This window comes from Pempheris klunzingeri, chromosome 21 (assembly GCF_042242105.1).
Source record: "Pempheris klunzingeri isolate RE-2024b chromosome 21, fPemKlu1.hap1, whole genome shotgun sequence".
NCBI classification, from domain to species: Eukaryota; Metazoa; Chordata; class Actinopteri; order Acropomatiformes; family Pempheridae; genus Pempheris; species Pempheris klunzingeri.
In genome coordinates this window covers 2488579-2512129 of record NC_092032.1, presented here as the reverse complement: position 1 = coordinate 2512129, position 23551 = coordinate 2488579, and the positions used below count along the sequence as shown (strand labels likewise).

Below are 23551 nucleotides of genomic sequence, written 5' to 3'. Positions count from 1 at the left end.
TGGACAGTTTTTCAGAATTCCACTAAATGAACCTGAACCTCATTGTGGACAATCTGATTAGGGCTAAATAAGCCATTATCATAACAGTGTTGGTAGTGAAGAGGATAATGTGAGGCAAAGAAAGACTGATTGCTGCAACTACAGGCCAGCAGAGTGGAAGCCCCAGGAGACGCTTACAATGAAAAGAGAGGATAAAGTTTAGTCTAATACATCGACTTACAGCAGAGTGCAGGAGAGAGAAGACAATGGTTTCACATTGCAAAGATCAATAGCAATTCAATTCCACAACCCCAATGCAAAGCCATGAAGTACCCATAGCTGGGCAAATACACACACTCGCAGGCTTAAACTGTCCAAAGCAATAATTGCATTATCTAGCAGTCCATGGTCAGGGTCTCTGCAGCACACAGAGGCTGTCTCCATCATCCAGACTCAGCAGAGATCTTCCACTGCTTTGGCACAATTTTGCCATCATTTTAATCATTGCGTGGAAGCAGTTAAGTGTTTTGAGGTGTGTTGTTTACCTAGCTTCCTGTGGATCTGACTGAAATGAACCGAAGCACTAATTATAAGAGTACAGGTAGAAACGCATGTCTGGACATGACTTTTTAACTTTCTTTCACCAAGTTAGGCAAACTTATACGAAGTTAACTTTTCCTGCCTAGTCACCATGATGGGTTCCAGCCCCAATTTCATTCAGACACCTGTATTTAAATGAACTCGTGTTGTTGAAGTTGTCAGATGGAACACTGAAGTTGGTCCCTGTGAGTTTCTTCCCAATCACTTTTATAAGTCACGCAAGTTATGAATAAGTCTTTCAGTCTTTCAGCAGACATGAAAAGTCCCAGAAAGGATTTATGACACCATGGTCACCTAACCTGGCACAGCGTACATCTCAAAAGTTAAAATTATCATGGTGTCTGATCCTTTTGAGACAAAAAAATGAACTAAAATAAATATAACAAAAATGAATATCTAATTGGAGGGACTAACGTCCCTGACTCCATCTGATCCTTCGCTTTTTCCACTGAGAAACAAAAATGAAGCTCCTTTTAACAAGAGGCTGTGGCTCCATAACCTTTTGTGTCCCAACCTACTAAACTATTTTCACTCTGCAAGATTTCCACAACTGGAAGAGCTTTCTTTCCTCTGTTAGGAGGAAACTTGTTTGTGGTAAACACACTCAAAAATGTGCTGTCAATGAAACACAACGGAGCATGCACACTCTGGGGAGTGTGTGGGCTTCGCTAGTAGTCTATCGAAAGCTGGGACTATTAAGAACCTATTATTCTGCTGCCAGGCATACAATATATGTCTGTCTGAAGCACCGTCTCAGCGGGCCGAATGCTGGAATGTCCAGGAGTTTGTTTCCGCTTTAGATATTTCAGCAACTTCCGCTGCAACAATCACTCAAGTCTAAAGCAGGCTTTGCACTTGTCACATCATGCTTCTTGCTGCATGATGCCCAGTGTACTCTATACACCAAGTGTGTAAAACGTCTATCACTGTAAATGTAATTTCATATCATGATACAAGGACTGTTCTGCAAATTCAAGGCATGGTTTGAAATAATCATAGCATACTTCTCAGATTTGTTTATTTTCTTCTTATATTTGGTACTTCCATACAAAAGACTTGAAACAGTAAAACTCCTCCTCATGCTCTGTAGGCTTCTATAGCTTCACTCTCCTCCTCAGTGTCTGCCCAAATTACTTTACCTTGTGAGGGAGCTGGATTTGCGGGATCCCGTGAGAATAGCCCCTGCAGTAGAAACAGTGCTGACAAATCTCTAGCGGTGGACACATTTCTACAGTCACGTCACCCATCCTACTACACAGTAATATTTAAACCACAAGCATCATTAAATTGTCATCATTGACCAACCAGTCTGTATCTTGTGTCTACCTGAGTCCATTTAAATTAAGTTGACTTTCTTCACTTGCAGTAAATACAACTTCAAGGTCCATTTGACATTCTACAATACAGGATTGCGCAATAAAACTGTAATGTAAGCTGTGGTGTGCTATATACAAGAACACTATTTTTATGGTGGAGTGTGGAGGATGAGTTGATCTCACAGCCTGAGGAAAGCTGCCCTTCTGTGTTCTGGTAGCGGATTCTTCTGTGTCTCTGGCCAGACAGCAGCAGGGTGAACAGGATGTTGCTGGGGTGGGGTATCCTTTCCCTTCACCTCACCAACGCTCAGACGGAATGTACCAGTGAAGTTCAGAGCAGTTTCAATGACCAACTTAAGTATTTCTAATAAACCCTGCAATGTCCTCAAAAATGTGATCATCATTGTGAAGTGTCATGACCTCATCTCATCTCATTCAAGGCCCGTTTGTCATTTTGTTGCATAATGAAATGAAAGTTGTAGCCTCTTCATGCACACACACAATGTACTACATATACAGATCATTACAGCTAGAATGGAACACGATCAAATATGGAATAAAAACAATGTATATAGCTTATTCATATACATGTACAAATCCATATCTGTGTTGCGTTTGGCTCCATCTGTCTTCTCGGAATATGGTCTGCCAATCAAGAGCAGTAGCTTGATCCAGGGCCCTGAGATGGAGCCAGGTGTCTGGCTTCATCTTGACAAGAGCTCTAAACTAGTCATGGTTAATGCTACTGTGAAAACAGCTGTATAATGTTTTCTGTAGCGCTGCAGGTTTTTTTAGTATGCAAGAGGGCAATATTATGTTTCATTGAAGTGAATAGTGCGATTTTCAAATAGTCAGAGAAACACTGTCCCTGGAAAGAGGCAAGGCGCCTCTGTCAGTTTCGAGGCCAAGCTCCTCAAATTTAAAAAGGAGCCAAAGTTTGACATGAGGCACTCTGACTGAGAATCAAAGTGATAAGTACTTTGCTTTCTCTGGGATTTGTAAGCGCAGCACTGTTTCGCATTTCAAACACTCGTCCTAAATTAAGCCGCGGTCCCAGCTGAACCGTCACCCAGTTCACATCACAGCCTCACTTCATCCACAACCATGGCGCCTCTGATCTGGACAAACCTTTAGAGGAAGGCATCTCCCCTGTAGAGGAAACTGCTGGCTTTGCCAGCGAGGCAAATAACAGAAATTGACGTGTTTGTAAAACACGAACGGATAAGAGACAGAGAACTTCACAGAAGCTCCTCTCCAAACATAGACCTACAACACCAGTCAGCAAACAAAGCAGCAAATGACCCTGAATGAGCAGCACGAGGAGTACTGTTGACAAAATCATTTTATCACAGTACAAACTGGTAGACTGAATTCTTCCCAATGGAAGCAATCATAAACCCAGTTAGTTAAGTTGTAAACAGACTGAAAGATAGTGACTAGTCAAACACTGGGCCCTCTATTGTGTTCCACTGATGGATTATTGCCTATGTCAATTGTTTGCTGAGTACCTTGGATATAGATCCCAATGACAAAAACATAAAGTCTTTAACAACAAAGAGGAGAGTGTAGTGCCTCAGCTCTCATAAACGCTCTAATCTAATTCACCCAGGGCATCTCATTATCTGCTCTACAAGCAACACCTTAGTAAATGTGCAGTCACGTGAACACAATACACCTCTCTCCTCACCCCAGCCGTGCGCTGAATTAATTACTTTCATCACCATAGTAACCACAATCTTTGCAAAGGGACTGGTTCTCCTATAGGACGTTGTGATCAGAAAGCCTGTGTTTCACTTCTTTTTACTTTTATTATTACACTGTTGAGGTCTGAAGGGCTCAGACGTGTTTTAACCATTTTTATTTCATTCTCTAAATGCTCTATCAGAGGTAAAGATGATTGCTGGATTGTGTATGTTGCTTATCCAGAAATGACGATGCAATCTGAGCCTTAATTGTATTTGAGAAACCAAAGCAATGTACTATATCTGTCTGGAAGGATGTGAGGGGGGTTTTCTGATTCAGCTGGTGCTAACCTGCAGTGCGGGCTTCACCACAGTACAGCAACCCTGCTACAAAACAAGACACACGGGTTCACGTTTCCTACTACTGGTCACAAGACAGTCTACCTAGTGCCATTGTATCTGAACGGCCAACGTAGTGCATAGCTAAATGGTGTTGATGTTGCGTTTGTCCTTCTGACCCTTCTTTTAAGTTACTGAGATGAGTTAGTGGCAGGGTGCATCTGTCATCTGACCACAGCACTTGTAAAGCACAGACACCAGCACAGCCTGGTGCAGTTCAAAGAATCATCAGTTATATACAGATTTTTCTGTACATTTGATTAATGTGTATTCATAACACCTTTAAAACATGAATGTTCACATTTATACACACCTTGCTCTGTAACTATTTAATTTCCTCACAGTACACTGTTTGATCCAGCTTAAGAGAAACAGCCTACACAGGATACCCATAAATATCACACCGCATTTATGCTCAACGCTAAAGCTCAAAAGGAAAGCAAAGACCTACGTGTTACTTTCCACATGTTGCCCTGCCCCAGCTCCGCTTCTTAGATCTATATGTGTGTGTGTGTGTGTGTGAGAGAGAGAGTGTGTTGACTCCCCCTTATTCAGTGGGACCTTTCAGCTCCCAGAGTCATTTCCATAGGTCATGGCCCCATCCACCCCACCCCCCTTCCACCCATTCAGCTCCATTAAGGACGGCCCTTTGTCCATACCAGATGTGCTCTCTCAATGTGTGTGTGTTGACCGAAGGGGCCCACAGGCCCAGACCCAGGTGACCCAAGCCCCAGCCCCCCAAACCACACACACAAAGACAGGGCAGAGGAGAAAGGCTGCTATCTGCCCCGCTGAATTGTTTGTCCTTGTAGGTTGGAGCTGGAGCCACAGCTCAGAGACGTGGTGTAAACCAAACTGTGGCTCACACTAGAACAGATACAACACACTCTCTTAGACACTGGGCAAATGAGACCAATGAGCAGGTTTGGACAGGAAACCTAACTATGAGAGAGCCTGGGTAGCTAGCCTGAAAAGCCTGGCGGAAGTAAAGCAGCAGGCAGACTTTCAGTATAGTCTGCAAATACTTCTGTAATATATAGTACACAGTATGTCCTCCGATTTTTGTGTTATTGTGCAAAACAATTCTGTGGTGGAGAAACTGGTTGTTTTTACGGTGTTGCATTTGGACGTACACAGTATTCAGGCGGCTGCTTCGACTGCAGCTCCTCATGAAAACAATGTGTGTGCCTTGCAACCTGCCTCTTTATGGTAAAAGATGAGATAAAGCTGAGGCAGCTGTTCCTACAAAACAGAGGGGAAGGTATGGATGGCCACGCAGATTGAGAGTAGGCGGGGTGGAGGAGGCAGTACATCTGTCTCAGCCACTGCTCTCATAAATATGCAGCAGCTTGATCTAAAGGTTAGACAGCCTGCACCCTGGCAGCTGCTCCGTCCCAGACACAGTGCGCACACACACACACACTTATGATAAACCATACACGGTAGAGCCCTTGATCAAGGAGTCAAACAAAATAATACCCATCATTTCCTAACACAGATAACTTCACAAAACAGCGTTTCTCAAGCTGGCCAGCTTTACAGGACAAGACTGTCCCGGTTGTTTCAATGACACTCTGATTCAATGGGAGTCTAATCCACTCCAGCAGAAACTTACAGCATCATGAAGCAGAGAGCTTGGTTTTTCCCTGTGTAGAGTACTTTTGGAAACGCTCTCCAAAAGGAGGTGCATTTGAAAACTTGATTCTTGATATATATGACAAAATGGCAAATATATGAAGGTATGTCCGGTTCATGTCATGTTCTGTTGTGATTCTGCTCTATAATACATTTCATTGTAGATTCTCTCACTTGAGGTTCTTCTTTGTGTGTTCCTCCCTGCCTTTAGTTTGTTTCTCAGTCATTTGGTGGTTCAGGTCACACAAACTAACGTGTGGCCCCTCCTTTACTGAGATGCTTCATCTTCACTCCTTCATGTTCTTTTACTTCTAAAGCACATGTTGACACCAATGAAATAGTTTGATTAGATACTGTTTCAACTCCAATAAGTTCTGAGCACACAGAGAATCTGGGTTGATTAACATGAATATGGATATTATCATTGAGTCTTTAGTGCCAGTCCTCACAAATCTCCCTCACTCCAGTGAGCAAACCCTCTCCTTCTGCACAGCACTGTTTAAGATGGACGGACTACCCAACATCAGGGCAGTGTCAGAGAAATGACAATGTCACAAACACACACACACAGAAACCATCCTGAGTGAAGCAAGGGTAGTGTGCGGGGTGGGGGGGTGGAAGTTAATGGAGGCCAGAGGGGGGTGTGCTGTTTGAAGCAGCTGACTCACAGTTCACTCAACCGGCTGACTGTCTGGTTGGCTGCTCCGGTGCCCGGCCCCTCGCCCTATAGGCATCCACAACAAGCCTGGGTATTACAGGCTGCTTGCAACACTGTGCTACCAGCTCTACATCCAAGTAACTCAGTTTCATAATGTGTTTGTTGCTCAGTTTTACTTTCCTACATATTGTCTTATACGTGACACAGCAATGCCAAAGTATGATGTAAATGTATTATACAATAAAGATTTTAAAAGAGTGTGAGAAACGTGAGGTGAAAGAACAGACAAAACAACAGAGAAGTGTTTGTTTTGGGCTACATCATTTTATCACTTCCATCCATATGTAGAGTCAACAAAGACTCATCTCAGCACCAGCAGTCACTTCACGATACCATGACCATAGACTGCATAGGAGGCAAATCATGCCTTAACTTAACCAATCAGCACAGGGACTTTGTAGAATGAACGTCAAGTTTTTGTTTCAAAGCCAAAATGGCAATGGGTATGTCAATCTTGAGAATTCTAAACAGCAGGCAAGATGCACCGCAAATTCTGCACCTAGTCTCCACCTGCCTCCTATGTGAGAAAAAAGTAGCCAGAAGTCTGCATTTGTAAGCTGAGACGCTGCAGAAGAGCAACCATTTTGATGTTTTCTATGTTCAGAACAGAAAGTGACAAAATGTCTGCTAAAAGGCTGCAGAGCCTTGTTCCGATTTGCTCTACACTGGCGCAGTAAGCTTGTGATTTTCCTCTAGTAGATTACAACAGAAAGATCCATTTCAGCTGTAAACATGACATTATTTTTGAAACTGACATATTGTGAGTGTAATGGTGAGACGTTACTCCGTAGCCTACAGAGATTTTTTTACTGATTTTTTTTTGCTCTGCTGGGAGATCCCACTGTACAAAACAAGCATGCATCTAAATTACAATTAACTTAGTGTTTGACGATGGATGACTTAGTTACTTTTTAGGCTTATTTGAACTTCTAATTCAGTTCTGTAACTGGGAAGGCCTACAATAACCAGAATACTTCAGTGCAGTGGTAGGAAAAAAAGCATCCATCCCGTGGGTTAGCCCTGCCACAATATTATTATTGTTGCCTCTTCAGTGAACTGTGCTGGAAAAAACCAGCAGATACAACAGGCGTAGCTTGCTCGAACTTCACTACATTGTTGTTTTTATATGGTTCATTTATTTTAAATGAGTATTTATTGGCATTGTACTTTTCAATTAAGTGTTTGGATTAAAGTGGATGATTGTTACCCCCGGCATCGCCAGACCACTAAGAACAGAAATAGGGGAGGAGAGAGAGCCAGGATGAGAGCTAAGGTAACCTAAGGGTGCTCATAGCATTAATGTCTGGATCGCGGGCAGTTGCATGGATGAAATGGGACTCAGGCTGCCTTAGCAATGAAAAATGTGTTAGTGACCGCTTACACCCACACCGACCTGGCTTCATCTCAACTTCCAGGATCAAGCTACTGAAAATTCCGTGTACTACCAGGGGCCAGTAAAAACAGGTGGAAATACATTTTCAAAACAAGATGACAGTCGCATAAACGATTCAATCTATTATATTCAAAAATCATAATCCATCCTTCCTTCACGCCATTTCTTTGGAAGAAGCAAACTGAATCAAGCGGGGCAATCTGTTGTGCTCTGGCTTGGCAGGAGGTGGTTTGGGCGGAGGCTTCGTGTTTAAGATGCAGGTCCTTTTTCTGTCACAAAGCCAAGTCTGGAAAAGAAATGCTATAAAACGTGTAGTTGCTGCAGCCTACCCTCTGTGTTTGATTCACAGCATCTCACTGTAACACAGCAAAGCAATAGATCACTCTACTGAGGAGGGGGGGCAGGACTTTCTGGATGTGTGTCTAACATTTGAGACTAAAATAAACCAGAGCTGATGAGAGAGAGATTAACTATTAATGCTTGATTCTGTACGTTCTTCAGATTCTTATTCCCATTTGACATAACTTTCACTTCTCACCAACCCAGAATCAGCAGTAGAGCATGTGATTCCCTGGCCTCCCCATGAAGGAGAGCAGAGTGGGGGGCCATTCATTAACGCACTGGTGCCTTTCAATCCGATAGCCACTGGCATGGCTACAACCGTTCAAATTAGTCGTGGTTCCTTGGGTTGGGACAACGGGCGTCCAGGGTCACCCGCATGCCTGGCATTCCTCTCCTGCTAGTAGTGACAGCAACAGCACCCAGGAAAAACAACGCTACACAAGCATTTCGTAGGAACACACAACAGCCACAAAAATGGCCCCCAGCAGCTGGGGGCGGGGGGGCAAGAACATGGTGCAGATGAAAGCGCCGAATATCAACTCTCTGCAGTCGGAGTGGAATTTTTACAGTCTCTGCATTAAGATAAAACCCAGCACAACGTAGCTTAAGAACCCCACAGAAAAGAGGAAGCAAAGCTACCACGGTGGCCTTGATGATAATCCCATGACTACTGCCTTACTGAAAAACATTACTTCCTGTTTTTCTAATGGAGTCAACACTCCTGACTTCACCTACACTTGGACTACAGATGACTGTTAGTATCATATAAGCATCAATCAGTCCACAGCGATATCCCAAGAGCATTCAGCTCTACTACGTCACTTTCAAAATTCAATGCCTGGCCATGATCCCCAGAGGACAGCAAACTATTTTTAACCTACTTCGAGTAGTAGTGGAAATTACGACTGCTTCAAAACACAAGTGTGCAGACTAAAAATTCCCTGATTTTGGAGGGCAAAATTGTTGGACACTTTGTCCCCATCATGCACACAATGAGCATGTTTACATGAAAGCTAGTGTCTACCCTTTAATCTTATTTGGGACATGACATTCACATGGAGCATGAGAAACCAGGTTATTCTCTTCCCTGTATCACCAGCATGCAGGTGTGTCTTGATTCCTTAACATCTCGGCCAGTTATTTTTATACAGACGGATACACCTCAGCAGTTGAGCATGAACAATGGTTGGTTTACATCCCATACTATCCTCTGTTCTTTTGGAACGGGCCAGCAACTAGGGCTGTCTCTGAGAAGTCATTTCGCTGGCTCAGAGTGGTATTACTGCTATTTTTTGTTGTTGTAAATTACCACAGAATTTAGCTTAATTTTAGAGCCATATAATTAAGCTTCATTGCCATAACATTTTGGCTATGGATTTAAATTGCATTATCACATGTTTCTAAATCGTAAAAACATCAGCAGTCTATGGGATCTGGATTGGTACATGAAGCGATGACAGCAGTCTGACATCCGATCAGTGATTTACATCCGAATTGGAAGCCGATACCGATACTGGGTTGGATCGTCCAAACTCTATTTTAAAATGTCCTGTTCTGTCCCACCGGCAGCCTGAAAGCCAAATGTATTCCATGTAATGTCATAGAAGAGCAACAAAAGCTGCACATTGTCACAGAAACTGGAACCAATGATGGTCTGACAAATGCCTGACAATCAATCAATCTTTATTTATATAGCTCCAATTCATAACAGTGTTATCTCAAGACTCTTTCCATAAAGAGCAGGTCTAGACCAAACTCTTTCATTAAGAGAGAGACCCAACGATTCAGGAATTCAACATTAAGGATTCAAGAATCCTTAATTTTGCACCTTACATTAATAATCTATTAAATTAGTACATTGAACAGCTAATCAATCAATTGCCTAATCATTTCAGTGCTACGTTGAGTGCGTCAGGTGACATATCGGATTTCTCAGAACTGAGAAATGGGCTCATTCAGGTTTCTGAAACGAAAATGTATGGTTCACATTAACAATACAAAACAGGAATACTACAAAAACCTGATCAATCAGTGGGACACTAGTGCACGTGTCAACACTCAGTAAAAACAGAGGAGTTACTCAGAATGGACAAATCATGGACATCAATGAGACAGCTCCAATGACCAAGCACTTAAAGTATTACATCTCTTGAGACCGTTGCACTGGCCTTTTCTAAAACATTCAAATTACAAAGTAGTCACTGGTATTAGGATTAGTAAAGCATTAGTAAAGTATTCTAGTGACACAGAGAGTCACAGATTCAACATACAAAAGCAGTGGAACCTCACTACATAGTGCATGCTTTGCAGTATGTCAGTACGACACACTGCAGGATACACCTCTCTAAATTCCTTGTTGTTTCAGGCTATTTCATGACGAGCAGCAACCCTGGAGCGAGCAGAGCTGAGAGAACATCCAAGACCGATCCCTCACATCCTCTGTTGTCAGGGACAGTCAGCATTGACTTGGAGTCTCCCCTGACAGTGGCTGAGAGTGCTGACACAACACTCAGCCTTTCTACGAGCCACTCCAGCTAAACGTGGCCCATTTACTTACTATGCCTAAAGGGGGCAGGGTGAGCAGCACAAGACTCAGAGCAGACAAATAAAACTGGGGGCTAGGGGGGCTGCGGGGTGAGAGGGAGAAATGAGTGACAGAGCACGAGGACAGAGCTTATTAAGCAGGAAGGACTGGGACTGGGGGCTGGTAGGGTGAGGAGAGTTATAGTGCACCATCTAATTTAGCCCACTGCCAGCGCCGGGACGTGTGTGGATGTTTTTGCATGTGTAGCGCACTGCTGTATGCGAATGGTGCTAAAGCAAGTGTGTGTGAGCTGCAGGGGTGTGGTCCTGGACACTGAACGGCAGCATGACATGGAAAGGTGTCAGTGAAGGTGCTCTCTGCCTCATCACATCCATCTTTTTGTGACTGTGTGAAAAATGTAACACACAGCCTGAGACTCACATCTCTCACGTAACAGCTGAAATGTGCACCGATGCTTCTTTCTGCTCTGTGGTCCAGATTCTCTTCATCTTAAATATTGGATTCTTTTCTGATGGAAATGATGCGGCTCCACTGGACCCACACCATGACAATCCTATTGCTGGACAAAGGAAGCGAATCTCAACCCCCACCCCTCCTTGTGTGTCCCTGAGCCAACATATCAATTTAATAAACGGCCTGCATCTGAGGCAGCGAAGGGGGTATATGAGGACATGATGGTCCTGATGAGATCTTTATGTATGCTGTTTGAACAGCATTCCCCTCCTCTCATGATGAAGCTGTCTCTCTCTCTCCCTCTCTCTCTCTCTCTCTACACACACACAAAGGAATGTCACACAAAGGAAAGGCGAGAGTCAATAGGAAAAAACACCATCGGCTGCTTGTAGCTGTATGAAAGGCCTCTTCCTTTGACTGGAAGCTCATCACCGCAAAAAAGACAAACGCGCACAGCTCCGTTACAACATGAAAATAAAAATGTCAGCGCAAGGAGAGTCGGCATGAATGGTATCGGCGGCGGCGAGCGGGGCATCTCTGGTGTTCTCTAATGAGCAGCTATCAACACCGAATCCCATTCACAAATCTAGGTAAGGTAATTGAACACCGCTTATCGTTAACCACGAACGCCACATTACACGAGCCTCCACGCCAAGAAGCTCTTATTTCAACAATTCAACTACTAACTACACGTAGTGAACTAATCGCTGCAAAGCTATTTGCAAAGTCGACTTTTAGTGAAATGTTGTGAGCCAAATTCACCTAGAAGACTTCGATAAATGGGTGAAGATTGAACGGTACAAAGCAGCGTTAAAATGTGCCACATTTTGAATGGAGTTTGGCGCACCCGGTGCTCTGTGACTGGGGAGATGCAGAAGTACGGAGGGAAGTGTGCCTTACATTTTGACAGCTAGCCGCTTAACCGCGGTGTCTGCGGGCCAAATTCCACTATGCAGCACGTCTGGAGTAAGGAGCCCAATGTCACTTAGAAGAAGGAGAAGAAGAAGAAGAAGAAGAAGAAGAAGAAGAAGAAGAAGTCATTTCCCGAACACTCGTTAAGGTTCGGTGAAACACCCCGCTGTCAGCTCCACGCTACTCTCGGCAGCAGCTACAAGCTAACGGGCTAACCTGACGGTCCAGAGTTAGGACACATGTGTATCTGTCGAACAGCTCTAAACCAACACCGCTTATTAACTAGTTCACTAACTAATGAGACAAAGGGGAGACGGGTCAGGACTGGTACGAGGTTTACCGGACTCCACAACAGTCAGGGATTCACTCTGCCCAAAACATTTGGGAGCGAGGACGTGGATGTTAAAACGCGAGCGATGTGGCGGAGACAGAGAGGTGAGGAGAAACTGTGTTGGACCGACAGATAACGGTGACGACCGACATGTTCCCCGCAGGTAGCACAAAGTTAAGTTACGCTGTTCAGCTGACGCCTACGACGGGACCTCCTCCATCACAGGGTAAATGAGCAACCAGCGCCTGACAAAAAGCAAACATCCCCTCAGTGATGCTGCCAACTTTGTATTTGCGAAACTGAGGACTGTTGCACCGGACGGAGTCCGATGGTCTTTGTCTGCAAAGCAGAACCCAAAAAGCTGTGACCCAAACCGGCCGATACGAGGTCATTTGTGCTCCTGAGCTCCAGACGTCGTCCCTCTTAAACCCAGTGTGACTTTTAGCTCCCTGCTCCTGTTTTTCCCCAGACAATAAACATTCCTGAGCCAGGCAGCAGCAGCAGGCTGGCCACCGACCCTGCGCCATCTTAGTTAGACACACTCTGCTTCTTCGGGCTTCTTGAACAAAGAGCTTTTCTAGCGGAACTGGCCGGACACGAGACAGTAACTTGCAAGAAACACGCGAGAAACACAAAACACAACCCGGGGTTGTCCATTTAAGGGCACTTACCGGTATTTTCACGTATCCTAGTCCAGAACAGGAGGACGAGCAGAAGGCATGGTATTACATCCATCGTGGCTACGGACCAGACTGGCAGCCGACTGCTAACTTCTCCCAGCTCTGAGGAAGCTACACGTTGATTAGCTAGTAAAGCCGCAAGTCCCGCCTCTCCAGCTCTTGCTCGAGGGAAGATCGATAGTGATTGGTGGAGAGATCTGCCACACCCCGCCCCACTGAGGCAACTCCACCATTGCTGTAAACAAACCCTGTTGCTATTCACTATAATGAGAAAACATACATTTATCAGGTTCCACTTATATTACTTCTACAACGAGAACAGCGAGTTCTGGCACGATCTTTTAACAATCACCAACAAAACTGCTAACTCCTAAAACGAGCTGCTATTGCACAGAACTTTTACACTTTGAGCTATTTAAGAGTTTACTGCACTTGAAGCTGGACATGTAGGAAAACTGTGGATGTGTGTGATGGAGGAGGCCAGAGAGGAAGCTCATGTCATTTTGTCAGACAGAAAAAGAGTGCCACCGTGGCTCTAGCTATCACCAGCCAGGGATAACATTATTATTCCTGCCACTCTTCCCAGATAAGATATCCTCAATGACATGCTGCGGCTTGACCCATGTGCATGGTCCATATGTCACACACACACACACACACACACACACACACACACACACACACACACACACGCCCTACACAATCACAGCACATTACACACTGCACAAACACCCTCATGCATTGTTCTTAAGCCCACAACCCTCCCTTTGTCTCGCCTACATTTACTCCTTCTCTTTAGAAGACACACTCACACACACATGCGCATACACACTTGACCATTCCCCCACCACCCAGTGCACAAACACACACACACACACACACACACTCACACTCACACATACTCTCCCTATTCTCTGGAGACTGTGACAGAGATTGATGGTGGCCTATTATTTGATGTCCAACTGAGCTCTGCACAGGCGCGCGCGCACACACACACACACACACACACACACACACACACACACACACACAGAGGCTACTACACTCTCATGCATATTTATTGGAGTTGGTGGCTAAAAGATGGAGAATACGAATTATACTGCTGGTCAAATGAACAGTGTAACATATGATTATGTAAATGTGTATGAATTATATGTAGGATTATTTTTTAAGAATTCTCAATATTCACATAAACAGATGTTGTTAAGCCCCAAGGCACCTCTGACATCCCCCCCCCCCCAAACATACACACACTCACACACACACACACACACACATACAAAGGCTCCACCTGCTCTTAGCAATAATCAAACTCTGTTTGTGTTTTAGTGCCTGTATCTGTTTCATCTGCATTTGCAATTTTGGCATTCAGCTGACACAGTCACCCAGAGTGACTTGCAATGTTCGGAATAAAAAAAGCTCGGATTTTTAATCACAAAATTACTAGCAGCCAACAGTAAGTAAATGAAAAGTCAGTGACAATGTGGCCCTGAGCATAGAGTGATGAGACGAAGGAAAAGAGGTGATGGGCAGAGAAAGAACACTTTGCAGAACAGAATCAATGATTGGAGCTTCAGTCGAGGTGGTAAATATTCCTTCAATATACGTTTCGACCTCCCCCCCGTGGTTCTGTCTGGAGTGAGAAGGTCAAAGGTCTGTCCATCACGGTGAAGGATAGGAGAGTGCACAGTCATTTTGCTATGTCCTCATCCACTTTGGCATTCTCATTCAAGAGAATCTCTGCTACCATCTTAAGTGCTGTTCCACTGCTCTGAAACCTCAACTTACTGAGACCCTCAAGTGGCCAAGCAGTCGACGGGGAATCTCGCCGAGAATATTTCATGTGCAAACTTGGTCCCTGCTTCCTGGTATCTTGTGAAGCACGTGGTGCTGGTTTGTCACAGATATGAGGGGGAGAAGAGAGATGAGTGACGTGTAATCTAACCGGTGGGTTCTGCATGTCGAGGTGTCCTTGGGCGACACACTGATCTCCAACGTGTGAATGTGTGTGAAACAACACAGCTTAGATTCCTCCTGTATGCGTGATGCGTGAATGTGATGTAAAAGTGGTTGAAATAACTAGAAAAGGAGCTGTACAAAAACAGACCATTTACCATTTTAGTCCCAGAACTACTAACAGTCTAAAGTTTGGAGAGCAAAAGAAACATTTCCTCCAAGTTTCTGGAGCACAGGGGATAGTACGCTGTGTGCACAGATACTTTCAGGAGGGCACGAGATAGTGACAAGCTTTTGTGTGCCCTTCGTGGCTCAGTGTTAATGGACAGTCCACAGCACCAGCAATTTTCACCATTTTCTGCAACATTTCTGACTGATACCATTTGTCTGTTGCATGGAACAGACAAGCTTCCATTAAGAAAAGCATCGAGCAGGATGCCGACAGCGGAAAGGTGAGGGGGGTCAGTGAGGGCTAAATGGATGGACGCTTCAGTCTCACATCTTGTGTTAATTCTGGGCAACAACATCAGAGTGTTTAGCTGCAGTAGTGGCCTTGTTTCGAGTATGGCAATGATGTTTAGTTGGTCGGTCCACCACTTTGGTCCAGACTGAAGTATCTCAATGACTATTGGATGGATTGTCATGAAGTCAGACACTCATGGTGCCCAGAGAATGATATTGGGGTCAGTTGGGTTTTCCTCTAGTGTCCTCAGTGACATGTCTCAACATCTACTGGACTGATTATCACAGTTTGGCACAGGCGTTCAGAGTCCACACACACAAGGGGGGATCCACTAATCTTTGGGTTGGCGCTTCGATCTCCAGCTCCTCCCCATCACATGTTAAAGAATCTTTGGGCAAGACGCCGAACCCTCGGTTGCCCTCATTGGCTAGGCCAGCACTTTGCATTGCACCTCTATCACCGTCAGCGCGCATGTGTGTGTGTGTGTGTGTGTGAACATGAAACACGATGTAAGCGCTGTCTGTTTACAGTGTGTTTAGTTAGCAAAGTGTGCTAACATGCAGGAAAAAATCAGCGTTTCATGTCATTTCATTTTCATGCCCACTCCTTTCCTTCTTTCTCTAAGTGCACACTGTATGCAACTAACCTTTGTCTCACCGAGAAAACCGACCCCTGAAAAGATCTACTCTGATGAGATGTCACTTCATATTCAATCAATTTCCTCTTCTTTCTCATGTGTATTTTAAGCTCCTCAGATGTGTTGCTGCACAGGCCCAGGCCTGGAGCTGGCACCACTCATTTTTCCCCGTCAGAGGATATTGGAAGCATAGACGTATTTAATCAAAAATGAATGCAGACACTGACACGATTGAGGGATGACGAGAGCTGTAGAAATTCTGAATCAAAGGAGGAGGATCTGATGTGGGTTCATACATCTTCTATCGTACCTTTAACCACTACTGGAGCCTTGGAAAAGAAAGCACAGCTCTGTTATATCCTGACTAGCTTTCATTTTCGTATCAATATTTTCATTGTAGCTTTATCAAAATGAATATTTGACTGAAGCAGTGTTTTATTGATGGTATTTTAGAGTACTTGGAAAAGAACCCCACTGTGTTTTTTTTGTACAGTGAGTTTATTCTGGTTGTTTTTTAGTTGTTGCGACATGAAAAACACTTGAGTTTTTGGCATTTTGGAATTAAAATAAACTGTTGTGAGTTTGATAGTATTTTGTATTTGGTGGAACAGGCTTGGAATCATCAAACACATAAAATGTATAAAATATTTTATCTTCAAAATTTGAAGAGGAAAACTAAATTCCACCTTTGTGGAACACAGATCTCGATCACAGGAGGTTATATTATAACAGACTCTAGGCTGCTTAAGCACCGGTCCATGTTAATAAATAAAGAGTAATGAAAAATGCATTGGATAAATAAATGATAATGTTGCAGGCAGGAGGACAGATCATACTCACAGTTAAAAATGTTCTTCAAACCTCATATTTGTCCTCCAGAGTAATATTAGAGTTCTTTTAACTTTGGAGTGCTTTGAACTGCACTTATTTATAATATCATATCATCACACACACACACACACACACACACACAGTGCGGCTGTGTGTCACATAATGTTTAACTAAAGGGAATGGACCGTGCCCTGTCCAGGGCTCATTCTTGGACCCCACCCTGATATCTGGTGGTGTGAATGGAGGTCTGCCAGTCATTCCACTCCTCTGCTTTTATTTTAGAATCGGACCTGACCCTAACAAAGACTCTGACACCAGCTGTTACCAAACGCTGGAGGAAACAAAGAAAATATGCCGGATCAGTTCCAAAGGTTTTTGTAGCTACTCGTCATGTGGAACCCAAAATATGGAAAAATCAGGACCCAGTTTAGAAATACTAGAAGCTAAGTTTTTGCGTTCAGTCGTAGCTCAGTGTGTGAATTTCCAGTGCCCTCACTGACCAACTAGTCTGTGTACAGTGGGGAACCGTGCTTGCGATGGCTCTTCACTGGTGGACCTGTCATTTCTGCACTACTGCCACCAAAATATGACTTTTACAACTGATGTCTCACATACCTGAAATCAAAGTAATCTCAGATACCCTCTGTCATCAAAGTAAAACTAGAGTCTCGTTGAGAATCGAGAGATTGCTTTGGACTCCACTTTCAGGGTCACAGCACAGGCGGAGACAACTGAAGGCATCAGCAGGCTACTTTTTGGTAATCCTGCTATTTGTACCGTGAGGTAAGATATCACTGAACAACTGTTTTTAGAGAATAGCTAAACGTATACAGCAAAGGGGAAAAACACGTTAAAATCAAAAACCAAGACACTTTTACTACTTTTCTTTTTTTTTTACCTATATTTGGTTTTGACAATACAACTCATCACTGTGATACAAGAGGAATAAGAAACTGAGATTTCAAGAGGAAAAACAGATGACTATAAAGATTTAGCAAACCTATCTTCATTCAAAACATAACTTCTAATTTAATGCAATTTTCCAGATTTAAGAATTCCTTCAATATCCGTATGCAATGTCTGCTTTACCGTTCATCGATACAGTTGCTTTCTTATTACATTTGTACATCACACAGTGCCTCAGAGTCTTTACCGTGTGGGTCTGTGACTTCCAGCAGCTCTGCTCAGAGCGTCTGACTGCAGAAATATCAGATAATCAAGAACAAATAATTCTTTCTGAAATATCAACACTATCAAACCACCAGCCTGACAGTCTGTGAGACGACCCTCACCTTCAGGTCCTATCTTAGTGTCCCAGATGGTACTTCTTACAGTTTGGTTCAGGTCACTGTGACAAATACAGGGAGACTCTTTGAGATGTGGTAAAAACATTCATGGTACCCAGAGGATGACTGCGGTGGCCTCCCGAGCTTTCCTCTCTTGTTACCATCGGTTGACCAACACTTAAAACCCTGACTGAAAGAGAGAAAGAAGTGTTATACATTATACTCTGCCTCACAGTCATAGGGAGGCAGCATACTGAATCCTGAGTGTGGACTCTTTACTGATCCGTGTACTTTAAACATACTGCGACTGGCATCAATGAACATGTCCTCATCATGTTGATAGGAAATGTAATCCAGGTGCCATCACATTACTTCCAAAGTGTATTTGCTTCTTGCAAATTAGCTGCATATAAATCTAACTTCTAAGGGACAGGGTTGTCACTTTTGAACTTAGAGAGCACATTTACACCGTATCAATTATAGAAATATATACAGTATGCATACATAAATATCAAAACTCAGGATTGCATCAATTTGCTGAGCGTCATGCTCACCAGAGGATGGACCTCGCAGTTTTTGCCCTGCTGCTGCACCCAGAATAATGATTATTATGACCTGCTCACAGAACTTCCTTTGCTGTTTGATCGTTGGTTGACTCGTTTCTTTGGCGCCTCGCAGCAGATGCAGCAGCTCCTGACCTATTTGCGATACTCAGTGTGCTGTGTAATATTCTTCGGGGCAGCATGGGTCGGAGCAGTTAACACCTTTTTATGGCACAGCATTCATTTCCTGGCAACGTCCACGCCTGTCAGATCAAGTTCCTTCTATAGTGTCTTTGCAGCGACTTGGTTTGAGGAGCAACTGATATACGGAATCATCTTCCAGACTTCTCCTCATGACTAATAGCCTCACTGGGAGGTGGGAACTTTAAAAACCTTTGAAGCCGAGAGGAATCTCTGTGCTGATTTTGAAGATTGAGGGCAGACTAAAAGCTTGATATTCTCCAGATGTCGATTTCCTCTAAAGCTAAAAGTGCTCTGCTAAAACACCTTTTAACAGAGGAGCCTGTAGCGGGGGTAATCTGTCTGCCTACACTGTATCCATTTACATTATGCATGGCGCTCAGGCTCGCTGTAATGTACAAGGTATTTAACAGTGAGTAGGGCATGGGGAAATATGCTAAACTGAAGAGAGCAGCTTTGATTCCAACGTACACCCACTGTATTTAGTAAATGACATGGCAGGGCATAAATAATCATGCTCACACTGTGGCTTATTATGGTTTTATGTACTGTGAATGTGTGTTTTAGTCTTTGAGGCTTCATCTTTTATACTGCATTGATTCAGTGGAGCATTATTGAGGACGATGTTGTAAGAAAACATCACCAGCATGTGAGCTTTAGCTTGTCACCACATCATACCACCACTGCTCCTCTTTGTAATCCCCACGAGGAGCTGACTGACTCGACGAGCTCACACACAGATAACCACCTCTCTCCAGCTGCTCCAGTGGTCAGCAGAGTACATCTACTGCAGTACTGTGCTTATGCACAACTCTGCAATACTCGTTGTCTGCAGGATACCACTCCATCCTTACAGTCTGTTAAAGTTAAGTACAGTCACACTGATATATGATCAAAGATAAAGCCTCAGAGACTCTATTTGTTCCTTCTATACTGTTTTCAACATCTGGGAGTGACATGGTAGTTTTCCATTCTCTTGCGCAGCAGTACAAAGTTTCTTGACATGACTTGTGGGTTTAAATCCACGTGAAGAGGAACAACAGGGTGAGTGTTCACACACATTCACTATATCAGCATCTTGTCCAAGGGTACTTTGGAGGAGCTGGGATCAAACTTCCGATCTTGTTGTTCAGTGGACGGCCTGCTCTACCTCCGCCCCAGCAAAACTACTGTTTACCTCTGACACAATCTTTCACAGATCTTTCATACGCCCAGATTTTATAACGTCTAGCAACATCCATATTCATCTCTGAGTCCTGGTTAAGCCCTGGATGCTGTGTCCCACTACCGGAGGCATGACTGCTAACTACTGTTTAATCAGTCTCGGCTGTCAGGCCATGGCGGAGGCATAGCGCTCATCTTAACAGTAACCAGAAAAGCTGCCCCCTCAATATTTTCCCCCTTTTGAGTCTTAAATGCCCAGCGTCTGCTACTCTGTGTTTTCATCTATTGGCCACCTCAGGCCAGCACTTCTTTTATTGCATTTCTGAGCTTCATTTATTTAATCTAGCAAAATATTATCCTTGGTGATTTTAATGTACATCTGTTGCCCTTCCAGGTCTGTTTTCACTTTTGATTTTATTAACCCCTTTGAATCTTTTAGCTTTGAACAGTCTGTAAAAAAAAAAACTCAACCCACAAAAAAAAGAACATAACCATGACCTTGTGCTGTCGCATAGTGCTTCTCTAAATAACACCGTCGCTTTTTCTGTACTAAACCATACCTAACCTTCCTGCCCATTGGCCACCTACCTGTATCTGCGATTGGCAAGATGAAAAGTTATTTTCTGTCCTCAATGACCTCAATCGGATGGGGCTCTGTAAATTATTTATTAGGTAATCTTAATGGAACTATCCCTGATGACATCACCCTTATCGAAATGAGCAAAATATAATGCTCTCTCTTGGCTTAATGACCATAAAAAGGGATTTAAAGAGGCGATGTAGGAGAGCTGAGTGAAAATGGCAGAAAGACAAACTCGAAGTAGCTATTTATAGCTTTAAAAGCTTGATGTGGGTCTTTCAGCATGCAGTTAGGGAAACAAGGTATTCTTATCGCTCCAATTTGATTGCTAGTAACGTCCAAAGCCCCAGGGTTTTATTTAGGGTCATCAACATAGTGGTTACGTCTCCTTCTAGCCAGCATATGGAAGCGTCCACTGAGACCTGTTAGCAGTTCCTCCATCATTTCTTATATAGAATAGATGGCATCAGGCTCCATATCACGCCTGTGGCCAGAAATCTCCTCATCTGTACTGAACCCTCTGCCTGTATGTCTCATTAGAAGCCAATGCCAATGCTAAAAGTAGAGAAGTTTATCACCCACTTATATTCTTCCACTTGTCAGTTAGACATTTTCTGCATTAGATTTCTGAACAACGTATTTCATGCTGTTGGCCCAAAACTTCTCTTCCCTGTCAACTGTGAAACTTTTATCATTTCTTTTGTCATTCAATTTGCTATTTCAAGCTCTCTAATCAGCTCAAAGGAAAATGCCAAAAAAGAAAGTGTAGAAGTGCCAACACACCTCGCATAAAAAGGTGTTAATAGAAGAATGGCCTACTTTTCCATCTGTTAAGTGGATCTCTGTGGTGCCCTGAGGTGCACACCACCGTTCACACGCCTGGTGTAGCGGAATGGAAAAGAACATCATTTAAACAAAATAATCATCTGAGTAGTTGTACTGAAATACATAGATACATTAAGAGGACGGGAAAAGGATCACTCATAACATCCAACGATCTATACTGCTCCTCAGTCCTCAGGGAGCTGGAGACAATCCCAGCTGGCTTTGGGTGAGAGGCGAGGTCCACCCTGGACTGGGCGCCAGCCAATCACACGGAGACAGACAACCACTCACGCTCACGCTCAATTTAGAGTCTCCAATTAACCTGCACGTCTTTGGACAACATGCAAACTCCACACAGACAAAGACCTAGCTAGATAAAGCTAGCTTGTTAGTTGTTGTTATTCAAAACACTGGTACCTGTGAGGTGAACTGGATCCTGAGTCCTGCAGCTTGACTGTCAATACTGTTTTACTTTATGTAAAGCACTTTATAGTTGTGTTTTAAAAAGTGCTATACCAATCAAGCTTATAATTATATTATTGGATTATTACCAACGATGCATTAAGACCCTGTGGAGTGGACATATGAAGTAGCATAAAATGGAGATTATAACTAAAGTACCAGCACTAGAGCAGATATACAGTGACAGTCAACTGTTGCCTCATTACTTGGTTCTCCAAAATAACAAAACATCTGTGCTTGAATTTGATACTGGTTACTCTGGCAGTTTATGAGCTGTAAATTATGAGGCGTGAAGGAGAAGGAGACCGAGGGATCCTGGATTCTCATAGTCACTGCATGACAAACCCCTCTCCTCTTCGGTGAATCAAAAAATCCAAGCATATGAAAATACCAAATCGACTTTGGCACATTATGATAATTATGAGGACAGCAACATGACAAGCATGAGCTCTAACAGCTCTGGCTGCAGATCCACTGACAGTCGGACACTTGTAGTTCTCTTCATTTCCTCATTGTCATTCTACAACACAGGGTTGCATAGCTAAATGCAAGTCGTGTTCCAAATTGCTACAGAGGGAAAAAAAATCAATCTTTTTCATGGTGCAGTGCAGAGAAAGAGTTTAGGAGTGTCAGAAGCTGCTCTGTAATCTGGTGGTACGACAGCAGACTCCTCTGTATCTCCTGCCAGATGACAGCAGGGTGAAGAGGCTGTGGCAGGGGTGGCCGCTGCATGTCAATGCACCACTGTTACCATGGTAACATCAACATCACACCATCAAACTGTTGCTGAATTTTGATGCCTGTCTGAATATTCTGTTCGTTTTCCACCTTGAACTGACTCATCTTCAACAAACAAAGTCAGCTATCGACACGGAGGGACACGCCTGGTTAGTTCACACCTGCTGACACATCAGACCGTTGAACTGCTTCTTCTAAAGGGTTAAAGAGGATGAGGAGCTGATGTGACATGACTGGCTATTTTTGTAAGTCACTCCAAAGACAGAAACACTAAATATACCATACTAAACATAACATAGTTCCTATTGGAAATAATTTGAAATCGTTAATAAATGTTTTGCATATATTGCTGAACCTGGAATGCTCCTAACGTCTAAAGCCTACCCTGAGGCATATATAGTTATAGATACCCCACTAAAGTGATGTGAAGAAGAAGAAGTGAAGAATAAAGATTGATTGACTAAAGAAAAAGTTAAATATAGCAGAAAGATTATGAACCTGTTTGTCAATGTAGTATTCCAGTTTTTCCAAATGATCTTCTGTCATCTCCGGCTCTAAGTGATTGTGACTGTGGCTGAAGACTTTTAGGTTGGTGGTGTAACTCCTTGAAGTCAATGTTAACATATCCGTGCAGACTCCTACAACTTAAGTTCAAAAGTGGACACAACACAAATGCAACATGCACACAAAATGTTGTTGCACGCCACCTTATCTTTTGGGAAGGAGGGATTTTCAAAGTAGTGGTGAGTTAATAGATTTGATAGATGTAGACTTGGGTTCAGCTGGGAATTAAAGATGAAATAGAACAAAGTAGAAGAAGCTTTCAATGTCTACATTTAAACGATTTATTTATAGCTACTTTGCACACATAAGTCAAAAGT

General features: G+C 43.4%; 1 protein-coding gene across 1 annotated transcript in view; it reads right to left on the bottom strand.

Moving 5' to 3' along the window:
* Positions 1-13052, bottom strand: part of tgfbr1b (transforming growth factor, beta receptor 1 b) — a 54459-nt gene extending 41407 nt beyond the window's left edge. Inside the window, exon 1 of the mRNA XM_070852651.1 lies at positions 12977-13052. Within this exon, the coding sequence (XP_070708752.1) occupies positions 12977-13040 (64 nt within the window). The 5' untranslated portion in view covers positions 13041-13052. The remainder of the gene's footprint in view (positions 1-12976) is intronic.
* Positions 13053-23551: the final 10499 nt, after the last annotated feature.